This window comes from Eublepharis macularius, chromosome 12, assembly GCF_028583425.1.
Source record: "Eublepharis macularius isolate TG4126 chromosome 12, MPM_Emac_v1.0, whole genome shotgun sequence".
NCBI classification, from domain to species: domain Eukaryota; kingdom Metazoa; phylum Chordata; class Lepidosauria; order Squamata; family Eublepharidae; genus Eublepharis; species Eublepharis macularius.
The window spans coordinates 54,884,683-54,912,447 of NC_072801.1; the positions used below are offsets into that span (position 1 = coordinate 54,884,683).

The 27,765-nt window shown below is 44.9% G+C and overlaps 2 protein-coding genes across 2 annotated transcripts; one reads left to right on the forward strand and one right to left on the reverse strand.

Moving 5' to 3' along the window:
• Positions 1-272: 272 nt before the first annotated feature.
• Positions 273-3,112, reverse strand: ATF5 (activating transcription factor 5). The gene is made up of 3 exons (XM_054994695.1): positions 2,959-3,112; positions 1,569-1,847; positions 273-1,073 (listed from the first exon to the last, which is right to left on the reverse strand). The coding sequence occupies exons 2-3, from the start codon at positions 1,744-1,746 to the stop codon at positions 430-432; spliced, it is 822 nt and encodes a 273-aa protein (XP_054850670.1). The 5' UTR covers positions 1,747-1,847; positions 2,959-3,112; the 3' UTR covers positions 273-429.
• Positions 3,113-20,240: 17,128 nt separating this feature from the next.
• Positions 20,241-27,132, forward strand: LOC129340108 (zinc finger protein 501-like). The gene is made up of 3 exons (XM_054994693.1): positions 20,241-20,766; positions 22,961-23,699; positions 25,309-27,132. The coding sequence occupies exons 2-3, from the start codon at positions 22,992-22,994 to the stop codon at positions 26,122-26,124; spliced, it is 1,524 nt and encodes a 507-aa protein (XP_054850668.1). The 5' UTR covers positions 20,241-20,766; positions 22,961-22,991; the 3' UTR covers positions 26,125-27,132.
• The last annotated feature ends 633 nt before the right edge of the window (positions 27,133-27,765 follow it).

Genomic DNA, 27,765 nt, shown 5'->3' on the forward strand with positions numbered 1-27,765 from the left:
TGTAGTTCCTGACGTTTCGCCAGCAGCTGTGGCTGGCATCTTCAGAGGTGTAGCACCAAAAGACAGAGATCTCTCAGTGTCACAGTGTGGAAAAGATGTAGGTCATTTGTATCTACTCAGGAGGGGTGGGGTTGAGCCTCCCGCCATTAGCATTCCACACCCTGGGAAACTCTTACAGAATGACTCAGCTCAACCCCACCCCTCCTGAGTAGATACAAATGACCTACATCTTTTCCACACTGTGACACTGAGAGATCTCTGTCTTTTGGTGCTACACCTCTGAAGATGCCAGCCACAGCTGCTGGCGAAACGTCAGGAACTACAATGCCAAGACCACGGCAATACAGCCCGGAAAACCCCCAACAACCATATTTTTTTTTCATTTGGGGTGCGGGAAACAAAAAAGAAGTTGGATGCAGCTCCCTGCCTCTAGGGGGTGGTGCGCAGGCGCTGACTCCGTGCCTTATAGACCTCAATAAGCAGGTCCTTGACATATTGGATCTCTCGTTCAATAGATTCTGCTTTCTCACGAAGGTCACGGTTGCGTGCCTCTAGGGCCTGACACTCGTCCCCTAGTGCCTCATGTTCAGCTCGTTTGCGCTGACGGTAGCGCAGGGCCGCTGTTTTGTTCTGGTCCCGCTTCTTCTGGCGCCGGTCCCCCTTTGGTGGTAGAGTAGGTGGCCGTTGTAGTGGGATTGGTACTTCATTTCCCTGCAGGGGAATCTCAGGAGGCACATCTCTACCATAGAGCTCTAACAACTCTAAACAGCTGGAATCCAAGGTCTGCAAAGGAGCAGGTGTGCTGTGGTGCTCCAAGGGCTGGAAACCATCACCGAAAGGAAAGTGGAAGTTCCCATCAGAAGGGGGTGTACTGGGTGCTACCTGATCGGGAGAGAGTGACTCTTCCAAGAAATAGTCCTCCATCTGCTCCAACTCTTTTTTGAGCAGTGAGGTCATGGCCTCCAGGTCCGGAGTAGGAGGGGAGGGCAGTGAGAGCAGTGAAGGCTCCCCTGACACACTCAAGAGCGTGGCCAGGTCTGTGCGCTCTGTCATCCAGTCTGAGAAGCCATCGCCTGCAGACAAGCAGGAGCAAAGTCAGTGGTGAACAGACAAGCAAGGGTCTATAGCCACACACAAGCCTACCTAGCGTGCAAGCCTTGCCATCATGTGTTATATGTAAGATTGGACAAAAAGAGACTAGAAATGTTTCCCAATCAGTAGCAGGTCTCCCCAGTGTTTTCTGTTGCCCCTTCCTTATTTCAAGTTGTCCTCAAACAACAACAAAAGCATGAAGCCTAGCACAACTGATGAAGTGGACATTAAAAATTTCAAGAGGTATAATGTTCTAAGAAAATTCAGACCTCCGCTATGTCTGATGAATTGTTTGGTTGTTGACAATGCTGCCACGTTACTAATGAGGCAAATTACATTTAATAGACATAACCGAACCCTATCCAAATGCTAGTTTCTCTGTGTCATCCACCTTTCATGTTCCAGGGACCATCACGTCTCCTGTTCCTCCTCACCCTGGAGACTCCAAGTTATAATCTCCCCCCCCATTTATTCACCTGTCAGTAGTGGGCGCTCCATATTGAGGGCAAAGCCCTCATCTACAGGTCCGGTTAGCAGCTCACAGTGACCAGCGTGGGGCAGCCGGTGCTTGAGCAGCTCCGGCCTGCAAGGCATGGCGCTAGCTGGGAGCATCGTCAGGTCCAGGTCCAGGGTCAGCGCCGCCAGCAGAGACATTGTAGTGGTGGTCGTTCACGTTAGATGCACGATTGGGATGCAGCAGGCAAGGAGGGGCTCGACTCCTGCAGGCCGGGATAGCGGTGGTGGCAAAACGAGACCTGGAACGGGAGGGAAATGGTAAGGCACAAGAGAAATCCATGCTGCTTGCTTTGGCCTGTTCTAGGAAGAAGAGGGTGTCTTCTTCGAACTCAGCTATCTCTATGGGATAAGATCTGGCTGTATGTCAGCAAAATCAAAAAGTAACCTTACGGTGTGCCAGTGACTGACTCTGGATAGCAACCACATGAACCTTCCAAAAGGCACCAAAATTACTTTGCAGGTTTTCAAGAGAGGCCATTTCAGAGTGCTGCTGCACTGACCACAGATAATGTGGTCCCTTCGTTTTTCTCCCCCATCCCTGTCAACCCAGCTGGCCTGCAGCAGGAGGATGACATACACAGATACAAAAATGCTTAGAATCATAGCACTTTTCAGGGTTGCCAGGGGTTCCACATCTTAACAATCCTTACCACATTCTTTCTAGGGTCAGGGGTGCTTTTCCAAGGTGACTGAGGGTCTGAGTGGAGAGACTCCTGATCACAGATCTCGGCCACCCTGCTCCACCAGCCGCCCAGGGGTGAAGGATGCTCAATCCCTGTGCCCTAATTTCCGCGGCCACTATTCCGTGAACCCGCATGCTTTGTGCTGGCCTTTGTTGCATTAGGGAGGCAGCTGGGACACGGAAAATTTTCCTTCTCCTTCCGTTCCCCAGAGGTATAGCTGGAGCCGAGGTAGGTGAGGCACGCCCCCTTCTGCTTTCCATCCCCTCCCTCCGCTCCTCACGTGCTGAGAAAGGGAGGAGAACTGTCACTCCACAGCCGCGCAGGCACGTTGGCATCTCACAGCGGACTTAGACATAAAGCACCTGCTTCCCTAGAGACCCCAGAACAACTAGACCAACTAAAAGGACTGGGTGGGTAGAAAAAGGGACTAGCCCACTGGAAACTAGAAGGTTGCTGCCGATGCGCGCACACGTCTAGGGTCCTTAGGGGAATCGCATCCCCAGGGCCGAGCCCTGGGTATCCTTCTGTGACCCAGACCCTGGAGTCGAGGCCGCAGGTAAAACACAGCCACGCCCATCCAGCCCGTCTGGCATCCCCCTCCCTGCCTCCCCGCCCCCCACCCCCCGTGCGATCGAGACCCCGGGGCACCCGCGAGTTCTCTACTCACTCCATTATGCTGGTTTTGTTGCAGCGCGCAACACACGCTGGCTGGCTTCGAGGTCTGTGCAGGTCTAGAAAGCCATCTTCCGATCTCGCCCTCGGGCGTTTCTCTCCGTGTTAATGAATGCCTTACTGGTGCCTGTGTCAAGAAGGGAATGAGTCACAGTTAGGGTGGAGTCTGCCTATATTGTCGCGCCGGCCTTCCGAGCCGCAGCGCAGCCTCGCTGCGTATCCATCCTCGGCCCTGGTTCTTCCCCAGGGCCTTTGCTCGTTATTGAGCGTGCTCAGCAGATGAAGGAAAGAGGAAGCCTGGTGTCTTTTCACGCATCCCTCCCAAAAAGTGGAAGTGGTGGGCCTGCAAAGGGTTGACCATTTGCATCCTTCATTAGCACTGTGCTGTTGGAGGAGTTTTATGGACACCATGGAGGGCTAAAAAGACAAAACGAAGCCTGAATTCTCTGTAGAATGGCAAAACTGAAGCTCTCTTACTCTGGTCACATCACTGGAAAAGCCAATAATGCTAGGAAAAGTGGAAGACTCAATAAAGGAAGCCACATCTACCAGTTTGCAAGATCTGAACAAGGCTGTTAATGATAAGATGTTTGGGAGGTCTTTCATGCATAGGGTCACCATAAGTTGGAAGCAACTTGATGCGCATCAAGCACAACAGAGAGAGAGAGAGAGAGAGGATTCACATGAATGGACCGGCGTTGTTAGTGGTGAGGAGGGTGCCTCTTTGGATGTCCTCTGAGAGAGCCATGCCATTTTAAATACTTAATTCTTGTATTAAGAGCCTGGGTCATGAAAGTGTGTCCCTGCTCTAGAGCAAGGCAAGCTTTGCCTACCTGCTCCCAGATGCAAGAAGATATGAATGGGATTACACATTAGAGAAGGGGGGAAAGGTATGGATATGGTTTTGTAGCTGCAGCCCGACAGAATTTAAATCCTGGCCTTCTAGATTCGAGCCAGACTTTTGCCCTGGAGTGCCCCAATATCTGAAGCCTCTTCTGAGCTCATGGTGCTTTTAAGATTATCTCAAACCAAGTTTTTAGGAGACAGGCTGATTTGTTTGATCTCAAAAGCAATGAAAAACTTTTTAAAAAACTTGTTGGAATGAGTATTTCTAGGAATAATGTAGCTTCTGAATTTCACTGAGTTATTTTTCAGGGTTAGAGAAGAATTGTAAAGTGAAACAGAAATCATACTGCACCTTAAAGATTAACAAAAGTTATTCCAGCAGTCTTTTGTAAGTCTTCAGGGTGCTACTGGACTTCTGTTTATTTTTGCTGCAGCAGACTAATATGGCTACCGCTCTGGAATTATTAGAAAATTGACCTATAAATCAAATGAGTTTTCCCCTCCAGTTTACACAGAGTTGTGAAATTTTAGCTGAATCATAAGACTTCCTTTCTATTGATGATTACTGCTATTACTGAGGACTTCAAATAAATTCAGTGAGTTACGATCCTTTCTTTTTCTTACCACTTCAACAACTCTCTAAACAAGTTAAGCCCTTAATATTCCTATTTTGCAGGTGTGTAAACTGAGGCTGAGGCTCAGAACATCTGGAAAAGTCATGGCATGCTGATGCTTGAAGAAACTCTTTCCAGTCTGTTCATCAGGTCACACAGTCCTAATTTGGGAGAGGTTTGTTCCCGGCAGAGATTGGTCCACAGACATCCTTTGAAATACCACAAGACATCCCCAATGCCCCTTATCTGAAATGCAGCTTTCAAATGTGCTTCTTTGTGTCTACTCTCTCTCTCTGAAACTGTAAAAGGGCAACCCACCTGTCTGAAATAGGCAAGCCTGCAAATCTTGGTTATTTCCCACTATAAAAGAAACGGGTGTTGCCGTTCCCCTTATTGTCAATTCTTGATCCATTGTCTCACCAATATAATTCACAAAGAAAATATTTTGGTTAGAACAACTCACATTTACAGTTATGTGCTTTCAAATCACACGAGTCATTTTCAAGATGGATTTTTTTTATTGTAAAGGGGTTTTTTTATATACAGCCAGAGACATATTGCTACGTGACTTAAAAGTCTGCACACCATTTGACTAGTCCTAGAAAAGAGATTAGTTTACTTTGGTTGTGGATTTTGTTCCAGTGAAGCAGTTCAAGCAATACAGCTGCCTGCTTTATCCATCTAATGGGAAACCCCTGAACACGATCCAGGTACTTTCAGTACAGCACGTAGTACGGAGAGGGTTAAAATAATCTTCTTAGTTATGCTCTGGCCTCTACATTGAGAATGTGATCCCAGACTGCTCTTTGGACTTTAATATGTATGTCTACCTACAGTTCTCAAGATTAGTGGGACTATTTTACCAGCGGAGAGAGCTCTCATCAGAGGCCACAGAGATCCGGCGATTGCACCAGGATTGCATCAGCTGTGGGTGTAGAAGTCAGAAGGAAAACTCATATCTCAGTCCATCTAAGGGTGTGTGTGTGCCATGATTGGCTTCAGGAACTGCCTGTCTCAAGTGAGGCGGAGAATTCAGTCCGTCTTCTTACAGTTGACTGCTTTGGCTGAGACCAGAGTCACGAGTGAACAAAATATGTTGAAGGAACTCTTTTTTATTTGAGTGCATTTTATTTACATGACATTAAACAAGCTTTTGCCTTGTTTGTCAAGTAAGCTATATAAGCATTTGTTATTATGCTGAAAATGTCAGTCTAAGAGTTACAAACAAAATAAGAGGAAAAAAATGCTGTTTATTTTTGCCGTACCAGACAAATGGGTATCCTTCTAAAACTAGAAAGGATCTCCACATGTATTGACATGAAATGTATAGGGAAAGTATTGAAAGCTAAATCTGTTTGCAAAAGAAAAATTCCTTTCAGGTTTGTCTCTTTCACTGTCATCCATTGGCAGACATTTCACCCATATCTGAAAGGTAAAAAGATGTATTTTTGTTGATCCAAAACAAATATGGGGTTTGACTCCAGAATTCAGGTTTGTAACCGTGTGCCAAAACCCAATGCAATTATACTGTGAAACTGCAGTGCAAAATGTAGTTTTCCTTTTATGAGGTGTGTGCATGTTCAGTTTATGGCAACAGTGTTCACATTTGAGTAGTAAAACGAGGGCTTCTGTTGAAACACAAACCCCAATGGGAAGCTTAAAATGTTAGATTTGGCAATATGCTGAATTCTTACGTTTGTAATCTGAATTTGGAGGGTTGGTTAAAATCTTGCCTCTTGGAACTTGTTTTCAATTCCATGCGATGTTGATTCAGGTCCTTTCCCCATGTGTATGTCCCTTGTTCAGCTATACCTTTATTTTCCTTGTTGCCCTTCTTACCAATCATTTCTTCTATCCTCTCCTTTTTATCAAAATGTACTATGGAAGTTCCTCAGGATGGAAGCTTGTACTTTTGTTCTGGTTCTTGTGTCAGATTCAATGTGCACTCAATTTATATATAATTTTCTCAGATGCAATAGCAACAAAGAAAACTTTATAGGCAATAAACATGTTATAATCTGGGACTGCGTCCGCTTTTTCCATATTGTCCAATCATTTCTGAGGGACAGAATGGGGAGGGCAGAAATCAATTTACTACATTTTTATCCCACCCCTTTTCCAAGTTCACAGCAGTGCACATGATTCTTTGCAATTTTGTTCTCACAACAACCCGGTGAAGTAGGTTAGCCTGAGAGAGAGTGTGACTAGCCCAAGATTACTCAGTGAGCATCATGGTTGAGTGGGAATTTGAACCCAGATCCTAATCTAACACTAACCATTCCACCACACTAGCTTTCAGCTGCCTATGTAGTTCATAATAACAGAGGCGATGGACAATATCCCTTTTGACTGCTACATACATATATATATGTATTTCTCAAGATGCTTATATTTTTGTTGCTGTTAATTTAATGGTTTCTGGAAAGGTTCGTAGCAGGAACAGAAAGATTATCCATCTCTGCAAAGCAATGCCCCCAGTGCACAAGATTAATATCCCAATTTACCTTCATCTGTGGATGAATCCTGAAGCTGAAATCAGGTTTGGGGGGAGTTGTGGCTCAGACACTGAATCTCAGGGAGAGGAGGGGGGCAGGGGACCCTTGTCCACTTTGCTTTTGCCCTACTACTCATTTGTTGGAATGTCACCTGTTCACAAGTGCCAGCAAGAATGCATTTTGCCATGGATGGAAGGTGTTACTTGTGGATGTCCTGAATGTAAAAGTAGAAGTCAGACATTTTCCAAAACAATGACAAGCCAGTGTAGCTTTTACATTTAAATTACAGATGTGGGAAATAAAAAAAAAATTCCCTGCCACTTAGGAAATCCGGCTTGAATCTGTTGCTTTTGAGTTGTTTGCTCCCCTGAGCACAGGAGGGTCTGTCCGAGAGGCCTCCCTGTCTTGCCTTGACAGGGACCAGATTTGTCTCGTCGTAGGATGACCCTTGCCCTCGCACCTGCACTCCTAAAGGTCAATAGCCCAGATGGAGCAGAGGTTGCCACATGTAGCCAACACTGCAAGGACAAGGCCTCTGACTCCCAGATAGCCCCTCTATGTATTTTCTCTGTCCTCTTGCCAGCCATGAAAGCAGCACGTGGACAGAGCAAGCAGGTGGTGGCAATTACAGCCAGTAGTGATAAGATATGGAAACCATTTGTCCTTTACAGTGGTTCTTTTTCCTGGTAACCATAGGGGCAGGAGAACTGGCCCTCAGGTGCAACCTCTCCATTTGCTAGTCATGTTGCTGGTGAACATGCATTTGGTACCAATTGTGGACTAGGATCACTACATAAAAATGCCACATGGACTATTCAGGAGGCTTACACAGACTTACCAACTTTCCCTCCTTGTTCGAGGGAGATGGCATTTTACTGGCTCATTCCTCTCCATCCCATCTTTATTTTAGTGCTTGATAGTTTTCTGTCTTTTGTTTCTGTGTTACTGAGAGTGGAGGTAACTTGAGTGTGATGGGACAAAGCAAAGCGCACTGTAAGACAGTTCTTTCCATCCACAAGCTTTGCAAGACCCTAGTGACTTTTCCTGTCCAGGTTTAGCCCAGTCTCATCATATCTGGAAGCTAAGCATGGTCTTCCCTGGTTAGTACTTGGATGGGAGACCAATAGAGTCACTATGAAGAGGCAGGCAATGCAAACCATCTCAAATAATAATAATAACTGCGCTTATATACCGCTCTTCTAGACAGATTAGTGCCTCACCCAGAGGGGTGAATAAGATAGTGTTATTATTATCCCCACAATACAGCTGTAGAGCTGGAGCTGAGAGCAGTGGCTTACCCAAGGCCACCTACTGAGTTCACGGCAATAGTGAGAGTAGAGTGCTGATTCGCAGCCAAACCACTTGACCACTGTGCTATAGCAGCTCTGTTGGTCTCTTACCTTGAAAATCCTATGGGGTCTCCTTAAATTGGCTGTGACCGGATGACACAGAAACCTGTTAAGAAGGGCCTGATCTAAGGTTGTGCAAGTAGAAGAAGGGGATGAAAAGATGCCTTTTTGTTTACACAGACAAATTCCTGAAACAATCCATTTGGAGGGGACAGAGAGTCTGAATATTAATACCTGGATGTATAAGAGATTAACTTGAGTTGATCTGTGGCGCTAAATGGTGGTGTTTATCGTTTGACCTTGTTTGCAATGGGTGATTGTACTGTAGTTTTTCCGTAATTTTCTACATGCACAGAGGTACTTACTTCTTTATTTTGAGTCACATGTTCCAAGATCTAGTGCCACAAACAGGTTCCAAAGCCTGGTCTTTGCTCAAACCAAGCTCTGTTGTCTTGTCTAGGCTCATACACAGCACTGGGATTGTGAGGTTTGTTAGAGATTTTCTTTTTCTTGCTGAGCAGACACAAAAAAATCCCCACAGAGTATCATATAACTGCAGGCTTTCTCCATCCTCATTGCAACTTGAGGTCTCCATGGTGACCATGGCTGAATATGTCTCTTGTGTGGGTTGTCATGGCGACTCTCTTAAGAACAGCTAATATGTTCCATCCGGTCCTTCCTTGAGAGGCAGGGCGGGGCCAGCCATAGCCATGACTACTGCCCACTTGGAGTTCTCTTGGAAGTTGCTGTCAGCTTTTTCCACTGGGAATTTCTAAGAAAACATATATGGCTTGTTTAAATGCCAGACTGCCAACCTCACATGCATTGCTTGCCCATAAGCTCCAACACTCTCTAGCAGAGAGGCTCCTTTTTTTCTGCTCCATGGCCCTAGGAAATCAATATCCCTGTTTTGACTCTGAGGGAGATGTGAGGATACAGTTTTAAATGTTTCGTGAATGTTTGTACATGTTCCCAGAGTGTATTAGTTTCCCATCTTCTGATACCACCAAACAGTAAATCTTGTATGCAGCTGTCTCTATCCTATTCAGCAATTTCAGTGTATATAAATACGCCCAATATTTCTACAACGCACCTTATCCTTTGTATTTGGGTGGGGGTGCTCTTGGAGTTTACTCCTTAACTTTCCTTCATCATACAAGGTTTGCCAGTTATCTTTTTAAAAATGAAATCCTGACTTGTCCCTTCAGTATCCTGGATCCACAAACAATGATAGCTGCTAATGTTTTTCTCCACACCGTTCTCTCTGTTGATATCTGTAGATCAAGTGTTTGTTGAAGTCAGCAAGCCAAGTATGCAGGTTGGGATGATAAAGTCTGGGGAGTTGGCAATCTTACCTAAAACATATATTTTAAATGGATAGATCTGATTGATGTTACTTCAGCTAAGTTAGAAATGTTTGGAGGAATTGCAGGGTATGTATATTGGGACAAATGATGAGGATTTTTTCCTTTTAGGATATAAGTTTTTAGGGGGCTTGAACAGACCAATTTTCCCTTCCCATTTTGTGCTTCTCCCCACCCCGCCCCGCCCCCCTGAACTGTCACTCAAATACTTTCAACATTCCATGTCCCTGTAGAGGGTAACGAACATGTTCCATACAGATCATGTTTCTTTTTACCCTTCTTTTTAAAAATGTACAAAGTAATATTTTGCTGCACATCTTGGTAGCCTTTCAAATATGAAGAAACCTGGCCCTCTCTGAGGCTAGCCCCACTTCACTACCCTGGTGGTAGGCACGTGGCTGTCTAATTTGTATTTTAAAACGTGACATGATCAGAGGTGATTGATTTGGAACTCACACAGGCACACACATTCTCTGTGTTTGGGTTTCCCCCTCTGATTCTCAGCAGTTCTTTTCATGCCAAAGTCAAAAGGGTGCTCTGTCCTCATAAAGCCCATTTGGAGGGAAGAAGTCCTCTTTTTTAATTTACAAATTAATAACCTTTGACATAACGAAAAGTAATATTTTTTGCCCCAAGTATGAAGGTGTTCTGGTTTTTAATGTGTGTGGTGGCATTTCAGTGGCCTTCTGATAGGCACTCAACCATGAACTTTGGCAGAAGAGATGATGAGAATGATGATGCAAAATATAGACAAATTCTGTCTTTGTTTTCTACTGTTCTGGTTTCAGCTTTCCTCTTTGTTTGCTGAAGAAGGGGTGTCCAAATCCTACTGTAGTACATGACAGAGTTATTTGCCAACCAAATAGTTTTTTCAAAGAAGCAGCATCAGAGACTTTAGTCCTTTCGGTGTTGTGATTAGTATAACATCATCGTGTTTTTTGTTCTAATAAACTTAATACTTTTTTTGAAGTTCATTTTCTTTATTTTGAAACAAGAGATCAAAGGTTGGGCAAACAAACATGGATTCCGTTATCTGGGTATGTTTACCATACTGACTATAAACTTTGGCTGGAATCCAACCAGTTCTTCCACTGGTGAAAAAGCAAGGAAGGGGGTCCTATTTGCTACATTGGGAACTGTGGGACCTGCCCAGACACAAAGCTGTGTTTTATGGGAGCAGTAATAAACACAGCAATTGAATGGATTCAGCCCATTAATATTTCCTAATATTCTGCTGCTAACTAATTGATGTAGGTAGATTCTCCATTCCCAGGCGAGAAGTTAAACTGTTTCCCTAATACTTGAACAACCTCTCTACATACACCTGCACACACACAACACGCACAGTATAGTCCACAATCTGTCCTTCCACTGAGCTGAAGCTTTCTTCCTCTCTTCAACCCCTTTCTCCTCTCCCAAAATGTCCACCCCATTTCATTTTCCTTCCCTGCCTTCTCTGAGTCTGATCTCCAAAGCAACCACTCTCACAAACAGGACCCACCTGTCTGCCCACACTCCTCCACTGGTCACTCCCCATACAAAGTTCACAACAGTGTGCTTATTCTGAAGGGGCTCCTCAAAAATGTGAAATCCATTAAAAAGTAAGAAAATGGGCCTTTTGCAAAATCACATTCTTTAAAAAGAATTAAAAGTCAAGAAATGGTAAATATTGCTTTATGAGCACATTTTCAGGCTAATAAAGCCATTTTTCCTATTCCTGTCCTTCTTGCTGGCCAATTGCTTATGCTAGTTTATTGGGCTAATTAACTTGAAAGGATGTATTGTCGAAGGCTTTCACGGCCGGAGAACGATGGTTGTTGTGGGTTTTCCGGGCTGTATTGCCGTGGTCTTGGCATTGTAGTTCCTGACGTTTCGCCAGCAGCTGTGGCTGGCATCTTCAGAGGTGTAGCACCAAAAGACAGAGAGAGATCTCTGAGAAAGACACTGAGATCTCTGAAAGACACTGAGAGATCTCTGTCTTTTGGTGCTACACCTCTGAAGATGCCAGCCACAGCTGCTGGCAAAACGTCAGGAACTACAATGCCAAGACCACGGCAATACAGCCCAGAAAACCCACAACAACCAACTTGAAGGGAGTTGGATTTTTGGAAAAAGAGGTGTGTTTAGATCTCCTTTAAAATACACCCTGCGCCTCCTAATTGATATAACATTTTAGATGGTCTTGATCAAAGCAAAGGGTCAAATCCAACCAGCTTTTCTGCTGGTGAAAAAAACAGGAGATCTCCTTTGATCGCCAAAAAGGCTATGCTGAGGATCATGTGCAAAAGCTCTAGGGGGCGGGGAGCTGTAATAAGGAAAACAACTGGAAGCTATTGAGAGAAAAAGCTGGCAGGATCCCACCTAATGACTATAAAGTGGTAAAAAGGGAGGCTAAAGGAGTAGGTTAAGAAATTCCACTTCTGTGGAAAAAGAGGCTGTATCTCAATTGGGTCATTTCCTAGAAAAAGAGCTGGAGGAACTCATTAGCATAACTCATTAGCATATGCCACACCCCTTGACAGCACCAGAAGTGTGTAATTTGCATAACTGCATATGCCACACACCCTGACATCACCTATCCTGGCTGTTTTGGACCCAATTCTGGCCATTCAGGGCTGAAATTGGGCCCAAAATGGCCAAAAGGGGCTGAAAATGGCCAAAAAGGAGCCCCACATGGTCAGGATCAGGCCGCTGCTGAGCAGGAGAGTGATCCACCAACTGTCAGAGGCCGAATCCGGGCTATTTTGGCCCCAATCCAGGCCAAAAAGGGCCTCAAATGGCTGAGGTGGGTGGGGCCACCTGTCATGTGACCTCTTTGGGGAACTGCTGGAACTGTGTTCCAGCGTGTTCCCCCTCAATATGAGCCCTGATTCTCAATTATACGTTTCAAGTGAGAGTGTGGAGAATTCTCCCTTTCACACATAACTGCATTTCTGATAGCTGACCATAAAGCCAGTTGAAGACTGTAGTCTGGATGTGAAGAGAGGATGGGAAGGAGAGATACTGTTGGAGGCAAAAACTTGCCTGACATATGAGACTGCCAAATTCTCAGTGGACCAAAATGCTTTTGTTGGCCTGTGGATAGACAGGAGTATACCTGCGCAACCCATGTCACACATGCTCTGTTATCTTTCTGTGGTCTCAGATCATCCTCCTGGGGACATCACTGACAAGGTACTTCTAGGTGCCTTCAGTATAGGAAGTTCAAACAACAAGGGCTTGTAAAGATGTGATGGACACTTTTAATGGTTGTCACTATTGCAGAGTTTGTGTGCTCTGAGCAGATGCAAGAGGGTCAGAGATTCAACAGATGGAAGAGTCCCATCAACCCATGGCCATTTGGGAGCTCCTTCACTGGCTGAGTTTCTGTTTGTTTAGCAGCAGTAAAAAGAGACATATGAGCCCTGCCGGGAGGGAAAATAATGTAACCTAGTGTGGTGTAGTGGACTAGTGTTATGCCTGAAAAAGGCTATCTCCTCCAGTGCCCCACCCAATAAGACACTGGAGGCCAGGAGCAACAGCAGGAGTGAAACCAGGCATTAGAAGCCCCCCAAATTGTTTCTCTATGACTTCTCCCTTGAGCAGCAGAGTTTTTATAATGTTTTTGACATCACAATACCAGTGTACTTAATTAGAATATGTTTGGTTCATAGAATATATCGTAATTAGAAATTTCAGTACACGTTACCTTTTTAGTGTAAAGTCAGCTCATATCACATTTGCGCATGTGTGACACTACAGAATAAGCCATTGTCTTGAGTACGTTACCTTTTAAGAATTCCTTTCTGGCTGAATGTATCAGGCAAACAAACAATACTATTATACCGTTATCTTCTGAGAAAGCTCTAATTTCTTGCTTTCAATACTCAATGGAACTAAACAGTTTCTCATAGTTATTGTGTGAAAATATGCATCTGAAAAAGAGAACTGTGATTCTCGAAAGCTTATGCTACAGTAAAGTTGGTTAGTCTTAAAGGTGCTACTGGACTCTTTTCTATTTTTGCTACTACAGACTAACATGGCTAACTCCTCTGGATCTATATAACTAATTGTGTGAGCTGCTTATTGCTGCAAACACATAAGAAAATACTACTTGTCTTACGTCCATCAGCATACAGTTAATTATTAATTATTATCAATTATTAATTATTATAGCTGAGCTTGGCCGTGGTATCACTAGGATCTGAGAGATGCGGGTTGGAATCCTGACTCCTCTATAGAAATTTGCTAGGTGACTTCAGGCTTTCTCTCAACCCTAAATTATCTCACATGGCCATTGTTGTGAGGATAAAAATGGAGGAGTGGAGAACGATATTGTAAGGGACTTTAGGTGCCTGTTGGGGAGAAAAATGAGGGATAAATATCTAAATAAGTTAATGTTTTAGATAACAGTTCACCTGCGCTGATGCTGTTTTACATCCAGATGCTCAAAAATCATAAGGCTTGAGGATTTTATGGACAGGCCCCTTGTACTTAGCTGACTATCTTATGGTTGGGAGGATGTCATTTGAAATACTGGTTTTAATATATGTTTTAAAGTTATTTTATATTTTAAGTATTTCTCCCCCCCCCCAAAAAAAAAGCTGCTTACTCTGAGCCTTGAGAGAAAAAAAGGATTTATCCACCCCGAGCCCGCTCGAGGGGAGGGCAGAACACAAATCTGAAATAAATAATAAAAATAAAATCTTCAGTACTGTAATGAGATGTGAAGGTGAAGTTGCATCCAAACAAACATTCAAATCTGTGGTGGTGGGCCTACTGAGAGGCCTGCTTCCTAGGGGAACAGTCTCCATAGCAACTTGTGCTGTAAGGTAGTTTTTAATATGGGGTTGCTGTACTATTGCGGTCCCTTGCCTTGAGCATTTCCCAAGGCCCCCGGAGCCTCCAATTGGTTTCCCCAGTAACAATCCCTAATATCAGCTTCTGTCTCAGTTTAGGCTGAGCCAAACACAGGAAAGAGCCTTGGTTTGGATTCAGCCAGGTTTTTAAACGAAATCTGAATTCTCCTCTTTAATACAGTCCCTGTCCCACATAGTATTTGTCAGTCCCATGACCATGAGAATAGCCATTCTGGTGGCTATTCCCTCTTCCCTTTTTCACCAGGAGAAAAGCTGGCTGGATCCATACCTTCATGTGTTGATAGGGTTAGCACATGCTGGTTTTGCTTTGGTTATTCTGAATCAGGACTTTTAAAGCGCTGGGTTGTATCCATTCTGTTGTGAAGCATTGATGGTGGAGAGAGCCCATCTAGTCATATGATCTGTCTTATGATAACCCCTGGTGAGGTTTTTAGGACAAGAGACTATCAGTGGTGGTTTGCCATTACCTGCTTCTGCATAGCAACCATGGTCTCCCTTGGAGGTCTCCCATCCAATTATTAATCAAAGCCAGCCCTGCTTAGCTTCCAAGATCTGATAAGATTAGGCTCACCTGGGCCATCCAAGTCAAGGCTATGAAGCATTAGCTACCATGTTCAATTCACATTTTTTTTCTCTTGAAGTCAATCCGAGCATATTCTTTTTTCTTTATTTTCCGCAGCCCTCCCTCCCAACACCCAAATTACTGAAATATTTATTGTAAATTTAAAGACTTTTATTACCTACCTTTCATTAGAGGCTGATGAAAGCCAACAGCAAATCAACTAAAACCATTCTTAACTAAAACATCAAGTCAAAATAAAAATATAAGATCCCAGATACCTCTTAAACAAGTATCCAGAAGCACCTTAAAGAATAATAAAATTTATTCCAGCATAAGATTTTACAAGACAGTGCAATCCAAAGAAGAGTTACTCCAGTCTAAGCCCATTGATTTCAATGAATTTACTGGATGAGAATCACTCAACTGTTGTTATGTAGGCAGAGTAAGATAACCATAAAATCTGATTAAGGGAAATACAGTGTGAGACATGTTAAGTAGTATCATAGAGCAGTAGAGAGACCATATAAAGATACAGCTGATTAACATCTGTAAAAGGTGGGTCATGCTAAGACATTAACACCTATAGCGAATGAGGAAACCAAGATCCTTATTTAAGCCTTGTGGAGGAGAGATAGCGTTCAACTTCTCAATGAATTCTAATACAGCACTTTTGCGTTGCATTCTCCCTTTGTCATTCTATTGAAGGAGAATAATAACTTGTAGATCTGCAATTTCTGGAAGTGTAAAATGTTCCCCCACCAGGAAGATTAAAATGTTCCCCTGAACACGGCCATTTTAGTTCCTGTTATTCCTTTTCCAGCAACAGGATCATTCATACCTCCAGGGGGAGCTCTTTCCACAGCTGAGGGTCAGCTATGGAGATAGGGTTACCAGCTCCAAGTTGGGAGATTCCTGGAGATCTTGGGGGTGAAACCCGGAGAAACCTGGAGAAAGTGGGGTTTGGGGAAGGAAAGGACCTTGGCATGGCATAATTCCATAGAGTCCATCCCCAAAAGTAGCCATTTTCTCCAGGTGAACTGATCTCTGTGGCCTGGAGACCAGTTGTAATTCCCGGAGATCTCCAGCCACTACCTGGAGGCTGGCAACCCTATATGGAGAAGGCACAGGAGCAGGGAGTAGCCAACTGAGCCAGGGGCTCTGTCAACAAGCTTTGATCTGGGTCTTCATAAGGAGGGAGTTGGTTCTTTAGATAATTGGGTTTTAGTGGGGAAAGGCTTGAACTGAAGAAGGACGTGCCATCAAGTTGCAGCTGACGATTCATGATGACCCCATCCACAGGGCGTTTCAGGCAAGAGATGAGCTGAGGTGGTTTTCCATTGCCTTCCTCCACATAACAACCCCAGTCCTTCTTGGTGGTCTCCCATCCAAGTACTAGCCATGACTGACCCTGCTCAGCTTCCAAGTGCTGACAAGCTCAGGCATCCTTGTACTTACTTCATATACCTGAAAAGGTTTGAATGAGCAGCTCCTTGGGAAAAAGAAAAATGAAGGTGGACAATCCTCCTGAATTGATAGATTTAAGAAAAACAACCACCATCCACATCTCTATTCAGATTCCTTCTCCCTCAGATTAATGGACTGACCATTCCTCCCTGTAGCACTTGACAATAAAAAGATGTCCCTTATTTCTGTTTCTTACCCTTCAAGGATGATGTACTGCCAAAGGGAGGGGAATGCTGATCTGAAGATCCTTCTTTGGTTCTGCTGAACTTCTGCCAAACCCCATCTCCCAGTCCCATATGCTGAATTTCTCTCTTTCTCTCTGTGTGTGTTACCTGCGGAGAGGAGGGGAATGTTCCTATGACCTAACCTGTAGCCCTTTCCTTCACTCCCTTCATGCCTCTATGCCCCAATTCCGCCCATTGCATTTGTATAATAAATGAATAAATAACCTAATTTCTCCTTTTCCTCTCAGCAAACACTAGCCACACTTCTGACTGGCTCTTTAATGTTGGCACTAAGGGGAAAATTTCCAAGTGGAATAGGTGACACACTTGTTTAAATTATTCCTCATGGAATGGACTCGAAGTGTTGTGGTTGGAGACCAGCTATCTTCATGGTGGTAATTATCTTGCAGGGTTCTAAAAGGCACAATCTTATCCCCCATAGTTATTATTCAACCTCTATGTAAAGTCTGTAGGAGAAATCATTTATAGCTATGGAGTTGAATGTCATCAATATGCAGATGACACTATCCAAATACTCTGGTGGTGCAGTAGAGGCTGTAATCCGTTGCTTGACAGCTGGGCTCAAATGACTGAAAGCCAAACAAATTGAAACTGAATCCAGACAAGACAGAAGTGATGCTGGTAGGGAAGGCGGAGATCTTGCAGGACGTTGTGTTCCCTGCTTTTGATGGGGTTCAATTGACCCTTGCAGACTTGGTTAAGAGCCTTAGGGTTATACTGGAACTAGCACTACTGTAGGATTGCCAGGTCCCCCAAGGTCCAAACCGGAGGACAGGAGGGTCGTGGGGGGGGGGTCATGCACGGGGGGGAACTTATTGTGCATGTACTCCAGAGCCTTTGTTGTCACACTGGGAATAACATCATTCCCAGCATGACAATGAAGGCTTTGAAGCGTGAGGGAGCACACTCCAGAGCTCTCGGGCCCATTCCCCGCACCCCCACCCCCGCTGTCCAGGTAAGAAGCAGCAGGGGGCAAAGACTGGGAGCAGGGGACACCCTGTCCCCACTAGGGGACTGGAAACCCTACACTGCTGCTAGAAAAGTAAGTAAATGCAGTTGCAAAAAATGCCTTCTTCCAACTCAGTCTAGCCCCCTACCTTGTCATGGCTAGTATGGCCACCTAGATCCACGCCACAATAACACTGAGACTGGACTACTGTAATGCATACTACATAGGTCTCCCCTCAAAGTCAATTCAGAGACTCCAGCTAGTACAAAATGCCTCAGCTTGGTTATTATGAGGACCATATTACTCCCATTCTGCAATCATTTGTGACCCAAGTTACCAGGCTCCATTCAAGGTTTTTGGCTATCCCATACAAAGTCCTTCAAGGCCTTGTTCCCCCCTATATATGGTACCACCTCTATATTCTGCCATAGCAGCTATGCTCATCTGGAAAGGGTCTTCTGCAGGTGCCGCCTTGCAAATGGGCAAAATTAACAACTGCCCATACACAGGCATTCTCTGTTGTGGCCCCTCTTATAGAATGGCCTGCTTGAAGAGGTCAGGAAAGCTCCCACTGTCCTGGCTTTCTGAAAACTATGCAAAACTGAATTATTCAGAAGGGTTTTTTTACACAGGTAATACGGCTGCACTGTCAGGAAGTGGGCCGTTTCCACACGACTTACCGGCCTCCGGAGCATTGCACAAAACACACGGAAGATAGCGTCTTCTAGCACGAAATTGCGCCAGGAAGACGCCATCATCTGGGAGTTTTGCGTGACATCACGTCCTCCTGGCGGGATTTCACAAAAGAAGACGCTATCTTCCGCGTGTTTTGCGCAACGCTCCGGAGGCCGGTAAGTCATGGTTCAGAGGGAAGTTTTGGTAACACAATAGGGACCGTCGTATAGTCTATATACTATACTATAGACTATACTACTGTGTATTATCTGTTGCTGTGATTATGCTCCTACTGGGTAGTTTCCGCATTGTTTAACATGTTATATTAAATTGTTTATCCTGTTTCAGAATAGTTTTGGCTCTGAATTGGATTTCTGCTTGTTTTCAAAATTCTGCAAGCCATATCTTATCGTATTATTTACTGAATGTTCCAGCCATTGATCCTATTGACTTACACTGTGTAATCTGCCTTGAGTCTGTGAACCCACTACCTGCATCAAATGAAGTGGGCTTTAAGTCCACAAAATCATATAAAATCTTGCTAGTCTTTATAATGCCAAAAGACACCTGGGCTGTTTTTAATGCAACAGACTAACACAGTGACCTGTCTAGAATGACTATCATCTGCATGTTTACTTGGAATTAAATTCCTCGAGGTAACTGGAAATTTCCCCTAAATATATGCAATGATAGCACGCTTATTGATAGCAAGGGCATACCTGGCAATGGGAATGTCACCCTCCGATCTGCATGATTCTGGACTGTGTGACACTGGCAAACATGAGCTGCCACACGTTAAGGAAGGTTGGTTTTCTCCACCCAGCAGTTTTTGCTTTGGGAATCCCAGGCCTAAACAGTTGTCTTCTTACAGATCTTATCTGCCCATTGGGGTTTGATTTGCAGTCTCTTTTTATTTAAAAGGTGCATTCCGGTTAAATCCAGGGCAGGCTGGGTGCACTGCATTCCACAGGTTAGCTTTGGTTTCTAAACCACAGGATGGTTTAAAAGAATGCAGAAGTAATCTCAGGTAAGCAACCCGGATAGCTGCTCCCAAGCTGCTTCTCTTTCACACAACACTCTGCAATACATACTCGGCTTGCCTTCTGTACCCTTCTTTGCCTGTACTCTGCAGAGCCTTATACACAGAGACACAGTCAAGTTTCACACACACTGAATAACGCACTTTCAGCCCACTTTAGCAATCATTTGCAAATGGATTTTGTTGCTTGACGCGTGAAGGTACATTATGTGTGCAATCCTACGCAGAGTTACTCCATAGCAGTCAATGGGCTTAGACTGGAGTAAATGCACACGACTGCACTGGCACCTTCTTGGTGCATCCCCCCCCCCCCCAAGGATTTTTCTTCATACCAGTCAAGAGAGAGCCTGCAGAGGCAGGAGGAAAAAGGGAGAGTTATGGGTCCCCAGCAGTCAGGCGGGGGCGTAGTTCAGGTGTGGGGGGGACCCTCGGCTAAGCAGACGCCAGCAAGACGGTGCATGCGCATTGCAGGAGGAAGGGGAGGGGGGTTAAGGAACGAGTCCGTCGGAAGTGCTGCCGGGTCTGCATGGAGGAAGGGGAGGGGTGGGTTTGGGGGTTTTTTTGCAAAGGGGGCCGGACTGATGCAAAACGGCGCCGGCGAGAAAGGGGCGGAGGAAGGAGGAGGAGGCTGTGGGGTGAGTCATAGGAGTGTCCTCTTTCCTGCAGGCAAAAAGGGGGCTGGCTTTGCTCTCGTCCCCCCTTTCCTGGGAGGGGTGCAACACCTGAGATGGGAGGTGGGGCTGTGCCTGGGGGGGGGCACTTTGATAAAAGGCTGATCAGCTGGCAGAGTTGCTTGCAGTGTTGACCCTTGCAGGGGCAGGAGTCAGGGATCTCCCCCATGGAAAAGAGGTTTAAGGGAAAACGTTGTTGTTAGTTTGCTCCATAAAGAAACAACCTTTTGGTTTAAATTTAGTATGTGGAGCATTCTCCCACCCATACCTACTTCCTCCTTTGCCTGACTTGCCAGTCTCCAGGTGGTGGCTGGAGATTACGTTTCATCTCCGAGCAACAGAGATCATTTCCCTTGAAGGAAATGGCTGCTATGGAGGGCAGACTCTATGGAATCAGGTCCCAGGGAGCTCTATCCCAAAATTCCATCTTCCCCGGGTTCCACCGTTAACGTCTCTAGGAATTTCCCGAGCCAGACCTGGGAGCAGCAATATCAACTGCTTATCTAAACATTTGTTAAAGTCAGTTATTGAAAACCTCCCCACCTCCCCAGACTACTGGGTATATTACCTCCTGCTCTCCCCAGAAGAATTTTTTAGGAAGCAGATTATTTCATACTGCCTGTGAGTGTTGCAGTCATCTTTTGACAACTTCTTCATACACCTTGGGGCAAGTGAGTTTCCCAATATTATTAAGTGTTTTCTGCCCCAGGGCTGTATTTGTTATTCTCTGTGTGGTGGGGCTAATTTCAACATTGCATCTTGTTAAAACAATAGTCAGTAATATGTAACAAGGCTGTTCAGGTGTTTCCCCAAATTGGTGGGTTTTTCTTAGGGATGACCACAATCTTCCTCTTCACAGAAGAGGAAGATTGTAAGGAGGACAGATTTCATCGCTTCTTGTGGCTAAGGATCCTGCATGTTATTAAAAAGCCTCACATTACATATATATTTTCTTGGTCGCCAATGTTGGGCTTTTCTAATGGTTTATTACCATTCTTGCCAGTTGACAAAGAATGTTGTCAACTCTTTAACATTGCCCGTTGACAAAGAATGTTGTCAACTCTTAACATTTTTGTTGTTGTTGAATTCGTTTCTGCTGGATGGCCAGGGAATCAGAGAAGATGAACAGTGTTGCAGCCTGCAGTTTTGAAAGGGCCACTGTGCCACATCCGATATTCCATTTTGCTTGCAGATAGTCTTCAGTCTGTCTGGAGAGGCTCATTTAAGTAAGTGTATTGAAATGTGGAGAATTTCTTGGCATTCATAGTTTGGTTAGGCATGCTGGCTCCTCTGAGGTCCGTGCACAGACACTGTGCCTTAGATGGAATTGTGACAGCGAAGTGGGGAGGAAGGCTGCTAGGATTTAACTCTACTACCAGTTTGGAATGCTGAGGTTCGGCTTTGGCATGTGCTAAAGTAACAGCAGTGTGTTTGAGCGTGAATGGGACACATCCCCCGCCCCCCTAGTAATGGCCCTTGAATTTTAATGTACCCAGGATATATATGGAACAGCGTTTTTAGCCAAGCTACCCCCATACTTGTATCTTTTTTCAGAAACTGATCATTACAAAAGAAGGGCAAACAGAATTCAAACACAAGACTTCCCAACCACAAGACCTGTGTGATCCTTTCCCACTTCCATCCCCCAGTATCTGGCAGAATCGAATCCTCCCCCCAGCCGTGCCACCCACGCTCCACCATCCAGTTTGGCAGGCTTGTTGTGTGCATTTTATTGGTTTTGGAAAGTATCAAACAGCACGGTGTGCCAACAAAACGTTGTGGAGTGAAAAGTAGAACATCTTGCGCTTGTTCATGAAGAATAGCTTAGAATGTAACAAAAATCCTTCATGAAACTGTTTCTGTATAGGAAAGAGCTTGCAATCTGTGTGTTGGCCCTCACAGGTGATGAGTGTACAAGTGTGTATTTTGTACTCCTAAGCCTTGATTGCACTTTTCTAGCGCATGGGGCAAAATAAACCTGTGCAGCATTATTGCCACACTTTAGAAATCTTCACATGCTGTACCATGTCGTGAATTGCTTTCTGTTGTATGAATTTTTCTCCTTTTGAATGGGACCTTAATATATGAGCAAAACATTATCCGCTTTTATTTATTTATTTACATTATTTATAGTCCACCTTTCTCCGCGAGACTCAAGGCAGATTACACAGTGTGAGTCAGTACAGCCATTTCCAAAGACATTTCAATACGCATATGATAGGGTATATACATGCACATTTGCAAAGATTTAAAGCCAGCAGAGCTCCAATAGAGAGTTCAAGTAATGCTGAAACAGAGCATAAGCAATTCTAAGACTGATATCTTTTATCCAGCTTGCAGGAGACCTTCTGAAAGTCTCTTATAGAACCTCTTGCGTCAGTGCACAGGGAAGCAAGAGATCCAGAGCTTGAGACCAAGGTGCTTGCTGGATGAATTTTGTTTGCTTGGTGAATAAAATGGAGGAGAAGAGAACGACGTAAGCCACTTTTTGGGCCCCCACTGGGGAGAAAGACGAGGTATAAATGAAGTAAATTAATAGGCAAGCAACAGACCCAGAGCTTGATGAGAGAAGGATGCATGCGGGGTGAATATCGCAAGCTAGGAAGCATGTGTTCTCTTTGAGTTGGCGTACTGTAGTGGCTCAAAGAGATCTCACAAGCATCTTGTTGAAATGGCACCTCAGCCACAAGCTTTATAGGTGTTGTTTGGTGAACCACCGTCCCTCAACCTCCGACTCACAACTGCAGTATAGGCATAAATATACTGACTTAAACTGACAATGGTGTTTTGAGGATCAGTGTGAATGTCTACAGTGCTTTGAATGCTAAAAAGAAATAATGAACTGAATTTCTTTTTCTGGTACAGGACTCTGCTGGCCAAAGCATCGGCACCCATCATGGTGGACATTCCTCCTTCTCTCAGTACTGATCCACATTTCTCACTGAGCCACAGGCCCGAGAATGGCTCTGAGGGATCAGAACCACCCCTATCCCTGGGAGACTGGAGCGACAGTGAGAAGGAGCCGGACTCTGGTGGAAGCTCTCCAGGCCGCTCTAGGAAGACCTCCTTTCTCTGTGTCCCCTCCCAAAACAAGAATGTCACCACCCAGGCTGCAAAAGAGAAGATGGCCAAAGTGCATCTCTTCTGGCTATCCCGCTGCAAAGCCCAGCCATGTCAGAAGCCGGAGTCTGAGTCCCACAAGGCAGAGACACTTGTGGCGAATTCGGGAGAAGCAGGGCCTTCTCAGGGGAGGCAACTTCCGTTGCAGGCTGCCCCTGAGAAGGAGTTCATGGAGAAGCATCAGGAGGCAGAGGAGAAACAGGAAAGCCCAGAGGACATTGTGCAGCTGATAGATGAGCATGGCGTCTATTCCTGTGCCAAGCTGGTCCCTACCCCAGAACCAGAACGCCTTTCTCCCTACCCACAGCAGCTTTTGGAGCGCAGCAGCCAGGTGGGGGAGGACTTTGAGATCCGGGAGGTGATTGTGGACGAGAAGCCATTCCAGTGTGCTGTCTGTGCCAAGGCCTTCAAACGGGCCTGGGAGCTCTTCAGCCATGAGGTGGTCCACAATGAGGAACGCCCATTCCGTTGCCAGCTATGCCAGGTGCGAAAGCAAAAATGGGGGAGTTGGAATGGGGGGGGTTGAAACTGTAATCTTCCCTAAGCCATAGGGATAGGAGCTGAGGCCTAGGCATTTGAGCGGGAGAGGGGGAGGAGCTTGTGCTGCCCAGTAATGAAACCTTTGGAGTGGGTTAAAAAAATCCAACTACTATTTTAAGGCAGAGACTTCCGCAACTAGGAGGAACCAAATATAGCATTTCATGCAACCTGCTTTTCTTCAGCTATAGGAATCTTACGGGGAAGGCAGCACTCACCAGGGAAAGGGTGGGATGATTCTTTTCTGAGGAAAGAGCACTGATGACAGGCATCTGTCAAAGGGAGTTTGACTCTAGAAAGCTTATAAGGATAACAAAAAATGGGAGAAAAAGCACAACCCCGCACAAGAAGGGTAACCAGAAAGGTTGAAACAGAAAAAAGTGAATTAAACGTAACTACAAACTAATACAAATGAATAAAATACTGGTATATAATTTAATTAAACGAATTTAAATACAAAAATATGATTATGGTTCAACATAGTAGTTCCATACTCTTGTATATTCAAATAGACAGCTTGTTTAGAAGAAAGTTTTTTCATTTGCCCATAGATTTCCTTTGGCCAGGTCAGGAGCATTCATACCAAAACGGGAGTGCGAAGTCATGACTTTGGACAAGTTGCCCACACTGCACTTGAAGTGTTTTTCATGGATTTGAATGCATTAATATGACGTCTTTGTGTCCATTCTGTGCAGGGTCAAGTACTTTGTATTAATTAGTTATATTGATGGAATGCTTTGTATGAAAATATGCCTCCTAGAATGGCCCTTGGGCCATAACAGTTCTGGTTCTATACATATGGAGATAAACTTAAAATAATACTTGTATATTTGTAAGATATATATTTGAATATACAAGAGTATGGTATTAATATTTTGGTCCACACAGTTGCTGTTTTTAATAATATTTTTGCACTTTAGTTCGTTTAATTAAATTATATACCAGTGTTTTATTCATGTGTATTATGTTTATAGTTATATTTAATTCACTTTTTCTGTTCCTACCTCTTTGGTTACCCTTCTAGAAAGTATATACCCTGAAAATTTTGTTGGTCTTTAAAGTACTACCGGACTCTGTTTTCACTGTGGTTATATACAGGCATATTAACTGTAGGGGGCAGGGGAGTTGGGAGGAGAAGATAGCGCTGTCTTTAAGCAGCATTTGTTCCTCCCAAAACATGGCAACCCCTAAACACAAGCATAGCCCTTCCCCTGCCATCCACTGAGACTCTTCCATGCCAGCCAGCTAGTCTTGTTTGTCTCTTTTTGGCTAAGTTACTGTCTCCACTTCAGCTTCCATCTGATCAGTACCCCCCCCCCCCCAAAAAAGAGAGGGTGCTGGAGGAAAATGTGGTATTTAACCTATGGAAAAACCTAAAGATGGGACTGTCTTAATTTCTTGTGACCATAACAATATGATAACTGAAAACCAATAAGCAGTCATTTCTGTAGAAAAGCAGTGTGAATAGTCTGTTTTTGTCTGTCCCACAGTTGATTTCTGTGGTGCTTTTTGGGTGTGTGATGCTTTTTACTCTATCCTGCCCCCCCTTTTTTCAGGCCTCATTCAAACGACACTCTGACTACAAGAGCCATGCTCTTGTGCACACAGAAGAGCGGCCTCATCGCTGTGAGCTGTGTGGGAAGCGTTTCAAGCGAGCCTCCAACCTAGCGGAGCACCGCCGCATTCACTCGGGCGAGCGGCCCCACCGCTGTGCTGCCTGCGCCAAACGTTTCAAGACGCCCTATGAGTTGCAGCGGCATGCACTCACGCACTGTTCTGAGCGCCCCTTTGCCTGTGTGGCTTGCGGGAAGGGTTTTGCAGCAGCAGGGGCCCTCCTCTTGCACCAGCGGCAGCACTGTGACGACAAGCCCCACGTCTGTGGCGTGTGCGGCAAGCGTTTCGCTTACGGACACAGCCTGCGGGTCCATGAACGGGTGCACACGGGTGACCGACCCTTTTCCTGTGCCCTCTGTGGCAAAGCTTTCAAGCAGTCCAATGCCTTGGCCTCGCATGAGCGTGTACACACTGGAGAGAGGCCCTTTGCCTGTCCGACTTGCGGCAAAGCTTTCAAGCAGTCGTCATACTTGGCGATCCATGCACGCTCACACACCGGTGAGCGCCCCTATGCCTGTGGAGCATGCGGCAAAGCCTTCACCCGGCCCTCACTCCTCCTGCAGCATCAGCGGGTCCACAGCACCGAGCGGCCCCACCGATGCCAGCACTGTGGCAAGCTTTTCAAAGACCTGGCCTACCTGGCCGTGCATGAGAAGGTACACACAGGCGAGACCCCCTACAAGTGCCTAGTCTGTCAGAAGGGCTTTGCACACCCATCAAACCTGCTGCAGCACCAGCGGATACACCGGGACAGATAGAAAGACTGACTTGTGTGCCAGTTTCTCTGTATTAACAGAACTGCGATTGTGCACTTCTCTCACGTGGTCCAGCGTGTGTGCTGTGATGGGCAGGAAGTGTCCTTTGCGCACCCACCAAACCGTGGGTATACATTGCCTGCAAATGCACTATGCTTTGTTCATCCCCTTTTTTAGCTCCACACTAGCCTGAGCTCTGTAATAAAAGTTGCTCAAAGGGACTTGAGTGACAGAGCTCTGTGTCATTATCACATCTTGTTCACAGCAGAACTCAGTATTCTGAATATTTTTCAGGATTTTTTGGAAGGAGGTCTTTTACTAGTCCTAAGTTTCTAGCCCTTATGATTTTGGGGATAGCTTGAAAACCATGCCTAATAAAATGTCACAAACCACAGCATGAACAACAGTCCGACAGGTCAGAGGGCAGAAGCTTCAGCAATCTGTGTAACTTTGTCCTTGATGGCTAGTACAAGCAAACATGCAGATGGACTTAATTTGCATTTGCCAATTTTTCAAAGCTTCACCATCATTGTGTCAACATTGTCCTCTTGTATATTGCTGCTTACAGAAGTTTCAAGTAAATCAATCTGAGGGTTCTTTTTATGGGTTTTTGGCTAGAGATTGACAGTGCCAACCTAAGCAAATTTATATTCTTTTAAATCCATTGACACCACTGGGCTTAGAAGAGTGTAACTGTGCTTAGCACAGCACAGTAAATCTTCCCCAAGGCTTTCCCAGGATGTGATGAAAGTGCAGAAATTAGTGCTAGGAGTACTGCTTTTATCTACCAGTATTAACACACCTGTGTGCCCTGGATAATGTCCTTCTGCCCTGGATAATGAGATCCTGGCCTTCGTAGCTCACAGAGAATGTCAACAATTCACAGCTGCTTTTACCCACCCACCCTTGGCTCAGCCATTAAAATACAGGAGAGGATTTGCAATGGGTCAGCATTGAAGAAATAAACATGAAGGTATGTCATTGACTGGTGTCGAGGTCAAGGCAGTCAGATTAAACTCAAATCCACTTTCATTGCTGTTTTTGATTTTGTTATTCCTAGGTGCCTTTCTCATTATATACAAGATTCAAGAACTGCCATCTTCACTGATTAGGTTAAGATCAAAGGTTTCAAGCTTCACCTCCACCAACTGGAGCATATCCATTCACCTGAGGTGTGCAAATGACTCAAATGGGGTTGGTATATGAAACATGGATTTAAATCTTGAGATTGGAGCTATGAATGGATGAAACAGATCTTTCTACAAACCTGAGAAAAGCCCCAAGTTTGCAGAAAAATCTGAAATGCAAAACAAATACATTGAGGGATTAACCTCTCAAAATAATAGCAGTATCTGTAGCTTTAAGAAATGAATGCCTTCAGTTGCCCTTGCCAGGCAGTCACAAAAGCCAGCATGATATTGTGGTTGGAGTTTCAGTCCCCTCTTTGGGTGACCTTGGGCCAGTCAGACTCTCAACCTAACTAACTTCACAGGGATGTTGTGAGGATAAAAATGGAGGAGGGAAGAATGTCATAAGCCACTTTTAGTCCTGATTGGAGAGAGAGATGGGGTGTAAATAAATAAAAGGTAGGTTGGTGGGAAGGAGAGAAGGAAGCAGGACAAGGTGAGGATATGGAGGTTGCCA